The 15,069-nt window shown below is 39.7% G+C and overlaps 1 protein-coding gene across 1 annotated transcript; it reads right to left on the bottom strand.

The window, feature by feature from the left end:
- Positions 1-1,128: 1,128 nt before the first annotated feature.
- Positions 1,129-11,786, bottom strand: hyal6 (hyaluronoglucosaminidase 6). Its single transcript, XM_003449227.4, has 4 exons — positions 11,544-11,786; positions 5,164-6,117; positions 4,716-4,805; positions 1,129-2,245 (listed from the first exon to the last, which is right to left on the bottom strand). The coding sequence occupies exons 2-4, from the start codon at positions 6,082-6,084 to the stop codon at positions 1,757-1,759; spliced, it is 1,500 nt and encodes a 499-aa protein (XP_003449275.2). The 5' UTR covers positions 6,085-6,117; positions 11,544-11,786; the 3' UTR covers positions 1,129-1,756.
- Positions 11,787-15,069: the final 3,283 nt, after the last annotated feature.

Raw genomic sequence — 15,069 nt, 5'->3', positions numbered from 1 at the left:
TGCAATCTCACAAACTCAAAAGTGCCTGATGTTTTTGGGCATGCTTAAAATTATCACCACAACTTTGATATTGTGTGCATTCAATTTAAAGGACAAGTGTCATCTCTGGAAAGAAACTGCGGTCAGTTTGCATGTGTTTGTGAATTTTCACCTGTTCCATTACGGCTGAATGACTGCTGATTTCAAATTTATTTCAAAACCTTAATTCGATGTCAGAAGTACAGTATGTAACATATAGAATGGTGTCCTTTTTTAGAGACCATCAGTAATTTGTGGTCTTCTGGAACGTATTCTCTCATTTGTTCCCCTAATATTTATAGCTGCATACATTCATTTGCTGCCAATAGTTTTGTAGTTATGGGTGGTTTATTCTCATTTTTGCACCTTTTTCTGTTTTTCTTTTTCACATGTGATTTCTGTTGCTGAACTAATCCTGCCTGCTGGCTCTCCTCATCTCATCATTCCCATTTCCCCCTTCTGAATGCATTATGTTTAGTAAAGATAAGCTATTTATTAGTGATCTGAATCATATATCAAGTGAAGGACTCACACATTGGAAAACTTTACATATATCACTCATTAAAATGATAGTGAGAACAGATAATTGATTTTAGGCAGAACTAATTCTAGTAAACTCTCTATTGCTTGGTTTAAGTAACTAGACTCAAACATTGTAAAATTTTTATGAATAGATAAACCATCACAAATACATTTCAAAACTCCATAGAACCCAAAACACAATGGTGGTTTAGAGCTACCAATTTTTTTCACTACTTTTTAGCTAAAGAGTGTTTGTTGTTTCAAAATGGAGAAAATGAAGCCTGATGCGTAACCCTTGGGTGAACCTATATGTGTGTATGCTCTGCTTTTCATTGGCTTCAGTAATGAGCATTATAACTGCTTTAAAAGCCTTAACTTAAACACGTCCTTAACAGCCTGTGGAAATTTTTGATAAATAAGATAAATAAGTAAAAATAAATAATAATAAGTCTTCACTTATCCCATGTAGTTCTCATTTGGAACGATCCAGATATTTATCCAAAAATTAGAACCTACTGACTTTTGCATCATGGCATGTAAAGGGGATAAAAAGAATCTAGAACATATTATTCAAGAGAGAAACTTTATTTAGTTGCGAGAACTTGTATCAAAATATGGAGTTAGTAACAATAAAGTTCCTGAATACCAGCAACTTAAATTCATCATACAGAAAAAGTTTAAGCCCAATCCACTGAATTCAGAAAAGCCTATATGGATTACAGAATTTTTATATTTCTCTACTCCCAGATTGTTATCATTTTCCCTTCAAATGGAAAGTAAGAGCACCTTGAGGCAACTTTTGTTGTGATTTGGGACTATATAAATCAAACTGAATTGAAATGAATACTGGTCAGCTTCAAAGAAGTTGTGAAACAGTCAGGTAAAACTAAAATCAAAGACCAAAAAGCGAAATCTCAAAAATATTGTTTTGTGGGAGCATTATGGGAATCTAAATTCGCAATTTGTGACATAAATAAAACCGCAATGTACATTTTTTCTGAATTGAACTTTAACACAGATGCAAACATTGTTGCCTGGATCAGACCACGATCAGACTGAGCTTTGCATTTGTAGGCCAAATCTGAGAATTTCTCATTTTTTCAGTACAAACAGTTTGTTTCAACTAGGGGACATTGGCATGAACTGTGGCTGATCACACTTGTGGTCTGGCAAAGACATTACAGCAACTCTCTGGTCCTAAATAAAGTCTTTGTGTCTATAATATAAGAGACTTGATAATCAAACAAAGTCCCAGGAATATAATAACACATAGACAGAAGAAATGGAGTGACAAGAGGAGCAGGATGTCTCCCAGCAGATTGATCCCCTGAGGGCGAAGTACCGGCACAGTGGGTTGAAGTGGGGGAGGAAGAGGATGAGGTGGCATAGTCTGAGGTACCTCACAGTAAACACCTGTCCAGCCCTGGTAGCACTGGCAGGTAAACTTTTGCTTCATGTCCAGGATGTCGTGGTTGTTTAGGTGGCCACTGATGTGAAAGCGAGGGCCGCTGGGAGCTGAGTTGTGGTGGATGTGGAAGAAGCGTGAGTTCAGGTGTAGGTAAGTGTCTGAGTCCAGGCTCTTACGGATGCATCTACCGTTCTTTTTGCACAATGCTTTGCTGCACAGCTTAGCTGCTGATGTGACATTGATGACATAATGTCCCAGAGGACCATTGATGTACTTCTTCACCGTTAGGCAGTTTCTCTAGGGGAGGAAGGAGAAATTCTAAGTCAAATGTATAAGACGTTTATTAGAATAATATATTGTTTTTAATTTTCAACAGCATTGTCAACACCATTAGCTTTTTTATTCACTACTTTAAAGACATTTTCTCTTGCTGAACTGTCATAAAATATAAAGGAGGGGGACTAGAAAATGAAATGAAAACTAAAGCATTTGATTAATTTGTGTAACCCTGACTTTTGACCTATGACCTTGAAGCATTACATAGTAAAATTGTGTATTTTATTATGTTTACCCCTGTAATTTATAGACAAACATGCAGCCAGTTCACTTCAGGAAAAAACCAGGATTCTGCAGAGAGAATACGAGTTAGTGGCTCAAAAATCTCGGGGAGGGAGCATGATTTAGAGCGCTGGAGGTTTCATTATGATATAAGAAATAACTCTTCTGATAGGAATCACTGAAAACTGTGCAAAGGGTTCTGAGGATTGGGGCTCAGGTGCAGCACAAGACTTATCCAGAGGAGAGCTGCATCATTACAAACTGTTCCACCATAAACCTGAAATCTGTGTGGAACAGCTGACTGTGCGATGTGCAGAAGAACACAAAACATTATTTACCGTCAAATCACAACCGTTCCAGTTATTATGTTGCTCTGTGTCACATGTGTAATAACGTGCAATACTCTTTATTTTAAAGAGCACACTACAACATTCAGGCATTAACCTATCATAGTAACACTTTCATTTGTTACAGATTCAGCAGAGAGGAGATGAAACAGAGTGAAACAGAAAGAAGCTTATTTCAAATCATTTCCCCTCTGTCTTATGAAAACAATATTATTATGGGGCTCACCTCTAAATGCGCATGAGGACAGAGCCAAAGTTTTGGCAGTTTAATAGGAGCATTGAGCCATCTGTGCAAAGTGCTGATTAGTCACTCATTCTGATAACGTGACTGGTTAAAATATTCTCCTCCTGAAAGTGAGACTCTTGCAAATACATATACCATAAGACCAGCCACAAAATTACTCTTCATAACAGTCACAAAACTGACACTGAGCCTCATTATGTTAGCATCTAAAGAAGTCTTTCGGCTGCTGCAGACATTAGTAAATCTGGGCCCAAATGGGCCTTCTTCTTTAAAATACCAGCCTTTAATATGAAGGGATATTTTCACAGGGTGTTTTTGTTTATAAGACCTCCATAAAACAACAGGGTTAGAACACACTCTGGCATGTTTGGTAGTCCATCTTCTTGTAGTTTCAATATAGCTAACATCAAGGCATCACAGAGACTAATGTAAGGTCCTTGTTTCTGTGTTTTCAGACAGTAAAGGAAATGCACAGAAATTAGTGTGATTTTTTTTTGCATTTTTTGCATGTACCACAGTGATTTTGAGTGGTGGTGGGCACTGCAGACTTTTTAAGTATTTTTCCCCCCTTTGGGTTGCAATGTAAATTGGCATGCGTTTGAGCTTTGACATGTGGTGTTTGCTTTTTAAATATATTCCTTGCAGTGCTTCTTGTGTCTTTTATATGTTAGGCCACTTACTGTAGTGCAGCACATTTAGTTTTATTTTAGCATTTAACTTATTTTAGAAGGAAGTTCTTTTTTTATTGTTTTATTTGGTGCTGCTTTTGCACATCAAGAAAAACTTTAGCTCATTTTGAAAATGGTGGCAGCAAAATGTCTCAAAGGTTGGGACAGAGACATGTTTACCACTGTGTGGTATCTCTCCTTTAAATAACAGTCTGTGATTTTTGGGGATCTCTAGAGACCAGTTGCTGGACTCTGTTCACACATGGCTTCTTCTTTGCATTATAGAGCTTTAACCTACAATTTTTGAATGGCATCCTCATTACCATCATCAATCCCAGCCAATCCACCTTAACTGTTCAGTCCCCTCTGCTGACGCTGGCCTCTAGAGGGTTTTCATAAAGTCGTCCTTCTGATGGTCGCCTTCATTACCATTGTCAGCCTTCAGTAATGGACACAGAGGGCCTTTGTTGGCACCGTCAGTCCAGCCAAGCCTCCTGAACTCCTAAGGTGTCCCCTCACCTCTGCTAATGCCAGCCTTTGGTCAAGCTTCCCGAGTTGTCCCATCATCTCCACTCATTCCAGCCTCCAGTGAAGCTCCATCTCTGGCACTGCTCCCCTGGTCAGCCTCCTGAAGTGGCTTGTCTTCTCCCCTGACCTCTTGGCCCGGCCACCGAACTATTTTGTCTCCTCTGCTCACCTCCTGACTGATCCGGTGGCCGATGAACTATTTCATCCTTGCCGTTGGCCAAACAGTCAGCCCCCTGAATTGCTTCATCCCTGCCACAGGCCACCTCCCAGCCCCCAGAACTGCCTGATGGCAGCCATCAAATTCAAAATGAGCAAATATTTTTCTTATGATAAATTTTTCTTTTTTTATTTACATTTTACACAGCTCCTCAAATTTTTTTTAAATCTGTGTTTCTATTTTTGTCTGTATGTCTAGCAGTTACCTGTGATCGAGCATACTCTGAGGATCCCCAAAGGACAACACCTGATGCTCCCAAGGCAGCGCTTTCCCCAATAGTATGAATCAGGTCACTCTTAAAGAAAAGGACAGGTGTATATTTTGCCAGTAAACACTGTTAACACTTCAATTTATGATGCCTTTAATGAGATCCAGGAATTCTTTATATCCACCATTGCACAATCTATTAATTTTCTCTTGTCTACAACCATGTTTGTAGTAAGTACTAGAATATGTTAACGTCAAAAGAGCAAAGCAAAGCAGGGATAATTGTGAAGTGGATCATAAGGAAAAAGGGTCCCCCAAACATTGCAAAATACTGTGGTATGTTGTATACAGCTTAATTATTAGGCCAATAGACACTTTTTTGCTTTTTAAATGTGTCCAGTTGGCACACACACCATGAAGATGTAATTAAAGAGCTTAAGACCTACCTCTGACAGAACTACAAAGGTGTAGGCATAGAATGGTCTGGAGTAGACAAACACAGGCAATGTGAAGTCCGTACGTGCAATGGATGCAATCCTCATGGCTTCCTTGACTCGATAATGGACAAACTTGACTGTGTTAGAGGAGGACTTTAGCTCATAGTCTAGGTAGATGGATGGATAGAGGGCTGAGCTCTCCTTCCAGAGCCATATCAGATGGTCATTGCGAACATGTTCAACATTTGGACACTCCCCAGTGTAATGTTGTGGATGTTGTTTGTAGCCATAGTTGTAGCAGTCTGGAAACAGATAAAACCCCCACAGCCCACCTGGTCTGCGACCTTGAGCCAGTGCCAAGGTCAGGTTCATGAAAGCTTGTCCAGCTCTCTCAAAGCCTTCCTTCGCTTCCTTTTCAACTTTGCTCTCTGGCCAATTTGGGTGAAGTTTTCGGATCTGTTCCCTGGACCTTTTGCGGTAGATGTCTTTAGAGCCCCAGTTTCTGACCCACTGAGGCCTCCAGTTCTCCCAGTCAATGACGCCTAAGCCTCGGAAATCTTTGTGGGGGATCAACTTGTCAATGTCAGACCGGGCTTTTCCAAGATGTTTGGAGATGCTTTGGTTCTGCGGCAGGCCACCATTTATTGGGATCCCAGAGTTCGAGTAGTATGGGTAGTATCCCAGATGGCTGTGGTAGAAGATGGTGACATTTGGTCCACTTAGAGTTTCATTGAGGTTTGCTACAATATCAAAAATGCTGAGGTCCAAGTCCACCTTGAATCGAAGCCGACATGACTCAGTGGGAGCATTCCAGACTACAACGAAAGGCTTATGAGGTATCAGAGGTGGTTGTGTTGGTTTGGTCTGGTCACCATCAACTATGCAAACCCATAAGACCAGCAGCAGGAGATGGAGTGCCATTAGCACCATGGCCCTTGATTCCTCAAAGAACAATTAGTGGTCCTGCACAGAGAGAGAGAGCACATATTACATTTTCAGAGGGAAAATAAATGTATTATGAGCTTCAATGAGCAGGAACAATCATGAAGCACATAAGTGATGAGCACTGAAGTGAATGCTCTAAATTCCACAATAAAGCAAGAAACAAAGCTACCCTGTTCTGCAAAGAGCAATGGAGTGAATATTGGTGCAAATCACAAGAGAGAGAGAGGGACTGGTAAAACTACTCACTTTTTATACATTAAAACCAACAATATGAGATAGTTTGAGAAATGTCTGTGGTAAATTAACAAAGTGTCCTGTCCATTAAAAACATTGCAGAAGAAATCAGAAAAGCCACAGTAATTTTTTTGTCATGAATTTAAAACATAGTTAAATTTAGTAGAAAGTTGTTAGTGCCTCTGGAGGCAGTGAATAACTTCTAAATGTGGATATCATCTTTTCATAAATAAACTTAAATACCTAAAAACTTAACTGTTATTTACTACTGCATGGCTCAAACACACCAACCACAAAATGCAGACATACCTGTGAGTCATGGTGCAGGGAACAGTCGCATATTCTAAAGGTAAAACTAGCAACATGCTTGATTTATAGTCACTGTACCGGCTGTGTGCATGCCAACTGGGACATTACCATTTATACTGGTATTGGAGGCAATTTGCTGCAGGCTTCTTGTGAATAAAAGAGATTGCCACTGAGGAAATAAATGATGAAATAAATTAAAGTACTTACAAGAAGAATTAAAATATGTTCAGTAGATATGCCTTATTATTCATTCACTCTTCTATAGGATTATGGTCATTTAATAATAATAATGCATTGGATTTATATAGCGCTTTTCAAGGCACCCAAAGCGCTTTACAATGACATTATTCATTCACGCTCACATTCACACACTGGTGGAGGCAAGCTACGGTTGTAGCCACAGCTGCCCTGGGGCAGACTGACAGAAGCGAGGCTGCCATATCGCGCCATCGGCCCTCTGGCCAACACCAGTAGGCGGTAGGGTAAAGTGTCTTGCCCAAGGACACAACGACCAGGACAGAGAGGCCGGGGATCGAACCGGCGACCTTCCGGTTACAGGTGCCCTTCCCAACCCCCTGAGCCACGGTCGCTCAAAAACTTAAAAACTACCTTTTAAAGTATTAAACACTGATCTTTTAAAACGTTTTATATTAAAAAACATTTTGTATTAGAAATTTCATTATAAAAACCTTGAAGTACACTTTGCAAGTCCTCCTTTTTGCATTAAGTAGTACAACACATTGTGGTCTCTGCTAACACAATGATGGCCATCAACCCAGCAACTCTCCTCACCCATCGTATCATAGATTTGCTAGATGAAGGAAAATGAAGCACAATCAGAACGGTTTAACAATAAATATAACTCAACAAACTCAAAACACAACATGCATGTTATTTTAGTTAACATTTAGAAGTTTTGATACTGCAAAGTGCTTACATTGATGCTTTCCCACTAGCCAACCAAATTAAATATTTAAACATAATGATGGTAAAATGCATAGACTTCAGTCAAAGCATAAGAACACTTTTAAGCACATTTAAGTGGTGCTTATTTAAACTGCAAAATAGTAAAAGTGAATCAAAACTAGGTTTCATGAACTCATATTTAACTTAACAGTTTAAAAACTATATAATACCTTTAAGTAAATATCGTACAAATATGACAAAGCTTGAAAATAGGTTGTCTGATATTTGCCTTTTCATAATCTTTTCAGTAGTGTCAGAATGAGACACTTACTTACTAAATTCTACAAAGTATGTTTGCTTTAAATCTACAGTAGAAACCCCATTGTATATATAGTCATGCACACATGCAGTAGGACAGGCAAACTCTTGTTTAGCCTTTTTCAAACTAAGACTGTTATTTTCTTCGATCACTGTTCTCTCCAGCTTTTTATGTTACACCATCATCCACTAATTGCTCTTGGAACCCCTCACAAGCAAGTAATCATATTTCAGTTTTTCCAGAGTTAGGGGTAAGACATTGTAGCCAGTCTCTTAGGAAACATGGGTACTGAGGTTGCCTCCGAGAACGCATGGAAAATCTCCCATCATTCTTTTTTCAGGACTGTAACCAGAGCAGGGGAGCAGGAAACCACTGGTGGACTGAGGCTTCTCTGATCATTTCTGCTTTACATTCATCTAAGATTGAAGTTAATGGCACAAGAACTGTATGATTTCAGTAGTTTTGGATCATTAAGTTGAGAACTGCAGAAGAATGTGGTAGAGAAGAAGGCAGTTATAGTCACAAATAAATTGCTGAAAGATTATCAGAAAGTTTCCTCCCACTCAGATTAAAATGCATTTCTTTAGGTAGTGTGTTTTGCACCAGCTTCAATATCCTGCAGACTGAATGTTTTTTTCTAGTGATGCTGATCCAAGACAAGCAGAGTGTGGTGAAGGCGCTCAGGCTGGTCTCCAAACCACTGAAAGCAGGAACCCCTGGAAACATGGTGAATTCAGACCACAAGAAAGACCCCCCAAACACAAGATCTGAGTATAAACATCCACATGAGATTCAATTTGATGTTTCATCACAGATAAATGCAACAGAACTGTGAGTGAGAAGACTGGAACAGGGAGTAAACTGTTGTTGTCATCTGTCATGATCAACAGTTGGTTGATCCACCACTTTGATCTAGATCAAAATATCTAAACAGCTATAAACTAACTATAACTCCTGGATATTTGGTGTTAAATTTTGGTTAAAACTTAATTAGGCACAAGATGGATCCAAATTTACTTTGTATATTTTTTCGTAAGGCACCCATTACACATTTTTACGGAAACAAACTGCTTTGAAATGTGATTTAGTCACTGGTTATCAGTTAGGTGATCTCTCATTTCATCCAGCTTCACAAGTTGTTCACTTCATTATTTGTCATTGTTATCAACTAATCACGTTCCCACTGGCTGCACCTCAGAACTCATACTGGGTTTATAGCTTTAAATATTAACATATATAATTAACTCTAATAATGACCTCACTAAAGATCTTTTTTTTAAACATTAGCATTATTATCCTTACTGTGTTTTAATACACCCACCGATATTGGTTTTCAAAGCATTATTTAAAAAGTTTAAATCATAATGCTGAGCATATCAGCATTCTGAAGTTAGCCCTGTAGTAGAAGTAAGGTAAATAACGTGTATTTATATAGCACGTTTCACAGACAGATGTGACAAAGTGCTTCACACGAGAGGTAACGAAACACAACACATTCATAAATGCATCATAAAAGCCCTGGTCTAATTAAAAGCTTTTTGAAATAAAAATGTCTTTAGCTGCTTTTTGAAGGTCTCCACAGAGTCCAAACTCTGTGGAAATAGAGGAAGTGCATTTCACAATCAAGGTGCAACAGCTTGAAGGATTGGTCCCTTTGAGTTCTGAAGCCGGTGTGGGGAACGACTAGAAGGTTTTGAATTAATGACCTCAGTGTACAAGAAGAGGTGTATATATATATGAATCAAATCAGCAAAATAGTGAGGGGCCTGTCCATGTGATGTCCATGTAAAATTTTAAAATGAAATCTAGATCTGATTGGTAGCCGGTGTAGCAACTTTAAAGCAGGAGTTATATGAGTTCCTCTGTTTGAGCGAGTTAGTAGTCTCACTGCAGAGTTTTGGAGAAAAATAAAATAAAATAAAATAAATTTGAAAAGCAGATTCTTACTATCTGTTTTAAGTTTTGCTCCCAGGAAAAGCTTAATCACAAATAACACCTAAATTACTGAGGCTACGTTTCTGCAAGAGACCTAAATCACCCGGTTGCTGTTTAATGTCAGGCATTGAACTGTCCGGTGCAATAATCAAGGTTTCAGTTTTGTCTGGGTTTAGCTGTAAGTAGGTGTTGTTCAACCATTGCTTAATGTTTGTTAAGCAGTCAATCAAAGCGGAGAGTTGGTGAACTTCAGAAGGCAAGCAGTATGGCTGAATATCATCAGCCAAAAGATGATAAGAAACATCAAGAAACTGCTGTATTATCTGGCCTAAAGGAAGAATGTATATTAAAAACAGAATAACTCCCAGCACCGACCCTTGAGGAACTCCACATAGCACCATTCAGACATAATCTGATTTGCAGACACACTAAAACTCCTATCATCATCCTATGTAGGATGAAAACAACTCTCGGTCAGAGCCCAACCCAACAAGATCTCTCAGTCTATTTATCAGGATGGTATGATTAACTGTGTCGAAAGCTGAGGAGAGGTCTAATAAGACCAGAACCAGATTCTCCAGAATCTGCGTAATATCACAAATGTCACAGGTGTAAAAGTAGACCAAGAGTGAGAAGGGGGAGGGGGCTCACTAGCAGAACAAGAAGGAGGCTTTGGGGAAATTTAGGCATTGACCTTTAATCTTATCAACAAAAAATTGAAGAAAAGACACACCAATACTGCATTTGTGCATGCAGTAAGCGAAACACCATATCGATGCATGTAATGTTTGACCCACCACTACCTGAAATGTTGGCAAACAAGCAAGCAAATGTGCTTTTCTGATGATGCAGATAATTGTTTATTAAAAGACACTTGTTCCTTGCTGAGGACTTGTTTTATTATCAGCCCCCAATACAACCATTTTGAAAATAAAATAACTAAATAATAAATAGTCGAGCCCTGAAATAGAGAAACCTGATCTGAAAGTGATACATGTCACTGGATAAAATACACATTAATGAGCTTACTTTGAAACACATTTTAGTATACTTCAGTGTTAAATTATATACCTGTTACTTCCAAATTTTACTGAGAAAGTTCACTGGGAAATATATCCTATAATCTTTGTAAACAACAAAATGCAAATGCTTAACCTGCAGAGCAATGATATTAAAGAGGGTGAGGCTGATCAAATTTTGTCCAAATGGACTGTAATTTCAATAAACGGTTTCTTTCTTGTGAATATTTTAAATAAATAGTTGTAAAAATGTTTCTTCCATCTCTGTTGTCATGCTATGTAATGTTAGCACTGCTAGAAGCTTGAGGCAAATTGACATGTTCAGTAATGTCTTAGTCTAACATTATCAGTCTGTCAAATTGTCAAATGAGTTGCCCAAAACTTGTGACAACCCAGTACCTACATATGATATGAACATTTTTAACTGGTATTGAATGATGAGTCTTTTTGTCTTTTCACACTGGGAGAACGGCAAAGGACAGTAGCTCACTGCCAGGCAGCACTAGATAAACCAGTTACAACTTCTCACAGTCTCAGTTAAGGGCAACCCATGATTTTCCATTGTTTTGTTTTTTAATGCCCACCAACTACCCAGCAAAACATCACACTATCAGCAACTAAGGAAATACTGATTTCTTGTCTAGTATCTGCTATTTATCATTTGATGAGGTAAAACAGTTTAAAGAACCCATAATAGCAATTTTCTTGAACAAATTACTTACCTTCCCCTTATTTACTAAATGTGCTTCAAATTAATAGCTGTTGGTGGATGACTGCCTCCTCTCTTGGTTTTGTAAAACTCAGAAAATCTCCATCTGATAAGCTGTGAATGATCTCTTTGTCTCTGCACCCAATTCTTTTGGGTCCCTGAGGTGATATCAGGGCAGAAATGCCCGAGTATTGTTTTGTTGTCCCCTCCTCCAACGTTACTCAATACTCACAAGGCCATCTTCATAAAGAAAGTCTTTAACAAATGCAACATATTACCAACAGTTAGGATTAATTCATCGAGGGGTTTTGTTTGAAAGTTTTCTTAAATGACCAGATTTTAGATTTTAAGGAAGCTAAATTTTGAATGTGAACACTAACCTAGAAGAGAACACTTTAGAGCAACAGAGGGTCAGAGCATCCCCATGACCATATTAATTTACTCAGTCATGATCAGAGGTGGAAAGTAACAAAGTACAAACCCTTGATTAATGTACTTTAGTATAATTTTTAGATGTCTGTGTTTTACTTGAGTTTTTTTACTTTTTACTTTTACTCCTTACATTTTCACACCAATATCTGTACTTTCGACTCTTCACAATTTTCAAACAGATTTGTTGCTTTTGGTTTAAGATATTTGAGGGGAGTCATTATTTCAAGTCACTGCATGCCTTTAAACAATCAAACTTTGAGCCTAAACAGTAATACATGAAAGGTAATCCTATTGGTGTATCAAATCACCAGAGGTTCTTGTACACAAAGAGATGAAAGAGCCAAAACCACGTAATTTATGCATAATTTTGTCATGGTCCTTTGGTCCTCAAAGTGTGATCTGCCATTTTGTTTTGCATTGTTGTTGTTCCCTGTCCTCCACTTCTTCCTTTCCCAGTGTGTGTGTGTGTGTGTGTGTGTGTGTAATCCAGTACAGTACAGTAATCCAGCCGAGTTGTAATAAAAGCGTGGATTACTGTTCTGAGATCACTGTTTGACAAAATTTGGCAATTTTGTGTCTCCTAAAAATAGAGCCAAGGAGCAAGCAATATAGGGGGAAAAGCAGAGGTCCAAGTATTGATCCCTGTGGTACGCCACATGAAACTAGAGCTGAGGAGGATCTGAAATCGAAGAAGACTGACACAAAAAGTCTTCTTAGCCAGGTAAGACCTAAACCACTGCAGTGCGGTACTACAAATGCCTACACAGTGTTCCAAGTGAGATAGTAAAATATTGTGATCCACCATGTCAAAGGCAGCTGTTAAGTCTAGGAGAACGAGACCACATGATCTCCTACATCTGTAGCCAGGAGGATGTCATTAACAACCCTAAGCACAAGATTCTGTGTTATGCAGAGATTTAAAACCCATCCATCCATCTTTTTCCGCTTATCTGGGGCCGGATGGTGGGGGCAGCGACTTAAGCAGAGAAGCCCAGACCTTCCTCTCACCGGCCATCGACCTCCATCCTCCAGCTTGTAAGGGGTTCCCAGGCCAGTCGAGAGATATAACCACACCAGCGAGTCCTGGGTCTGCCCTGGGGCCGATCACCAATGGGACATGCCTGGAACACCTCACCCAGGTGCCCAGGAGGCATCCTTGTAAGGTGCCCAAAACATGTCAAAACACCTGAAGGAGCAGCGGCTCTACTCTCAGCCCCTCCCAGATGGACGAGCTCCTCACCCGATCTCTAAGGGAGAGGCCAGCCACCCTTCAGAGGAAGCTCATTTCTGGCGCTTGTAACCACGATCTCATTCTTTCAGTCCCTACCCACAGCTCATGACCATAGGTAATAGTAGGGAGATGATCAACCAGTAAATTGAGAGCTTTGCTTTTACACTCAGCTCTCTCTTTATCACGACGGACCACTTCAGCATCCGCATCACTGCCTCGAGAGGTTAAAGAGCTGGTTCAGTGTTCCCTGACCAGGATGAAAACTGCACTGTTCCTCCTGTATCTGAGATTCGACTAACGGACGGACTCTCCTTCCCAGCACCCTGGCATAGACTTTCCCAGGGAGGCTGAGGAGTGTGATCCCCCTATAGTTGGAACACACCCTCCGGTGCCCCCTTCTTAAAAATGGGAACCACCACCCGGGTCTGCCAATCCAGAGGTACTGCCCGTGAGCTCCACGCAACATTGTAGAGGCATGTCAACCAAGACAGCCCTACAATATCCAGAGCCTTCAGGAACCTGATCCACCCCAGGGGCCCTGCCACCAAGGAGTTGTTTAACTGCCTGCGTGACCTCACCCCGGAGATAGACGAGTCTTCCCCCTCATCCCGAGACTCTGCTTCCTCCACAGAAGACGTGCCAGTGGGATTAAGGAGGTCCTCGAAGTATTCCTTCCAACACCCGACAAGGTTCTCAGTCAAAGTCAACAGCACTCCACCCACACTATACACAGTGTAAATAGAGCAGCGCTTTCCACTCTTGAGACACCTGACGGTTTTCCAGAATCTCTTCAAGGAAGTCCAAAAGTCTTTTTCCATGGCCTCTCCGAACTCCTCCCACACCTGAGTTTTTGCTTCATCCACTCCCTGGTTCCTGTACTCTCATTCATCTCTATGTTTCATCCTTTTTGTCTCTCCAGTCTGTCATGTCTCCATGTTTGTTTATTACCCAGGCTCAGCGTCACGGTCATGTGTCTTAGTCTGGGTCTCAGTGTGTATCACTTTCTGTTTTATTTTGACAGTCCTTTGTTTTGTGTGGATTATTTTCAGTTTAGTAGTAGTGTCAGCTGTGCTCTCACCTGTTTCCTCTTCCCTCATTACTGTGTGTGTGTGAGTGTGTGTGTGTGTGTGTGTATGTTCATTGTCAGGATGTCTAGTCGCTTTTCCCTGTGTTTCCTGTGTCTCCTACTTCCAGTTCTTATTCTAAGTTATTGGTTCACAGCAAGTTATAGGTTTAGTTTCCTTTTGGTATTCCATTTCATGTTTTGTATCTTGGATATCAGCCTCAATAACGGCTCGCTTTGTTAAACTCTGTCTGCCTGTGAGCAGACAGAGTTTCTGTCTGCCACTTGGGTCCTCACATTTTGTTTTATTGTACTGTAAACAGGCTTACGTTGGCCCAAGGGCTGCTTACATACTAGTACAATAAGCTTACTGATCCATCAGAGTGCAGGTCCAATTTGTCTCTCTTCTTTTTCCACCATCAACCAAGGAAGAGAAAAGCATGAGAAGACCACCATCTAGTGGACATTAGGGTACTTTACCAATACCACATAGGCAGCAGTAAAGTAAAAAGAAAACAACAAAAAAAAAACAACCTGCAATTTAATAATAACATTGTAACTACAACAATATGATTACCAAAATGTACTGAATGTTTAAACAAATTGGATAGCTTTGCAATAAAATGTTTAGGTGAACTATTATAAATTCATATATGATATGATATTGATAGTATTACACTAATCCTAATAGTATAAATAGATTTTTTTTCGGCTCCATGTTCTTTTAGGCTTGTTAACAGAAATTTGGGGAAATTATGTTGATATCTAGCACGACTTCTAGCAAAATAACTGGTAGAAGATTGACAGTGGATG

This window comes from Oreochromis niloticus, linkage group LG7, assembly GCF_001858045.2.
Source record: "Oreochromis niloticus isolate F11D_XX linkage group LG7, O_niloticus_UMD_NMBU, whole genome shotgun sequence".
Lineage (NCBI taxonomy): Eukaryota > Metazoa > Chordata > Actinopteri > Cichliformes > Cichlidae > Oreochromis > Oreochromis niloticus.
Note: the sequence above shows the minus strand (reverse complement) of the source record. Positions and strands in the feature narration are given on the sequence as shown.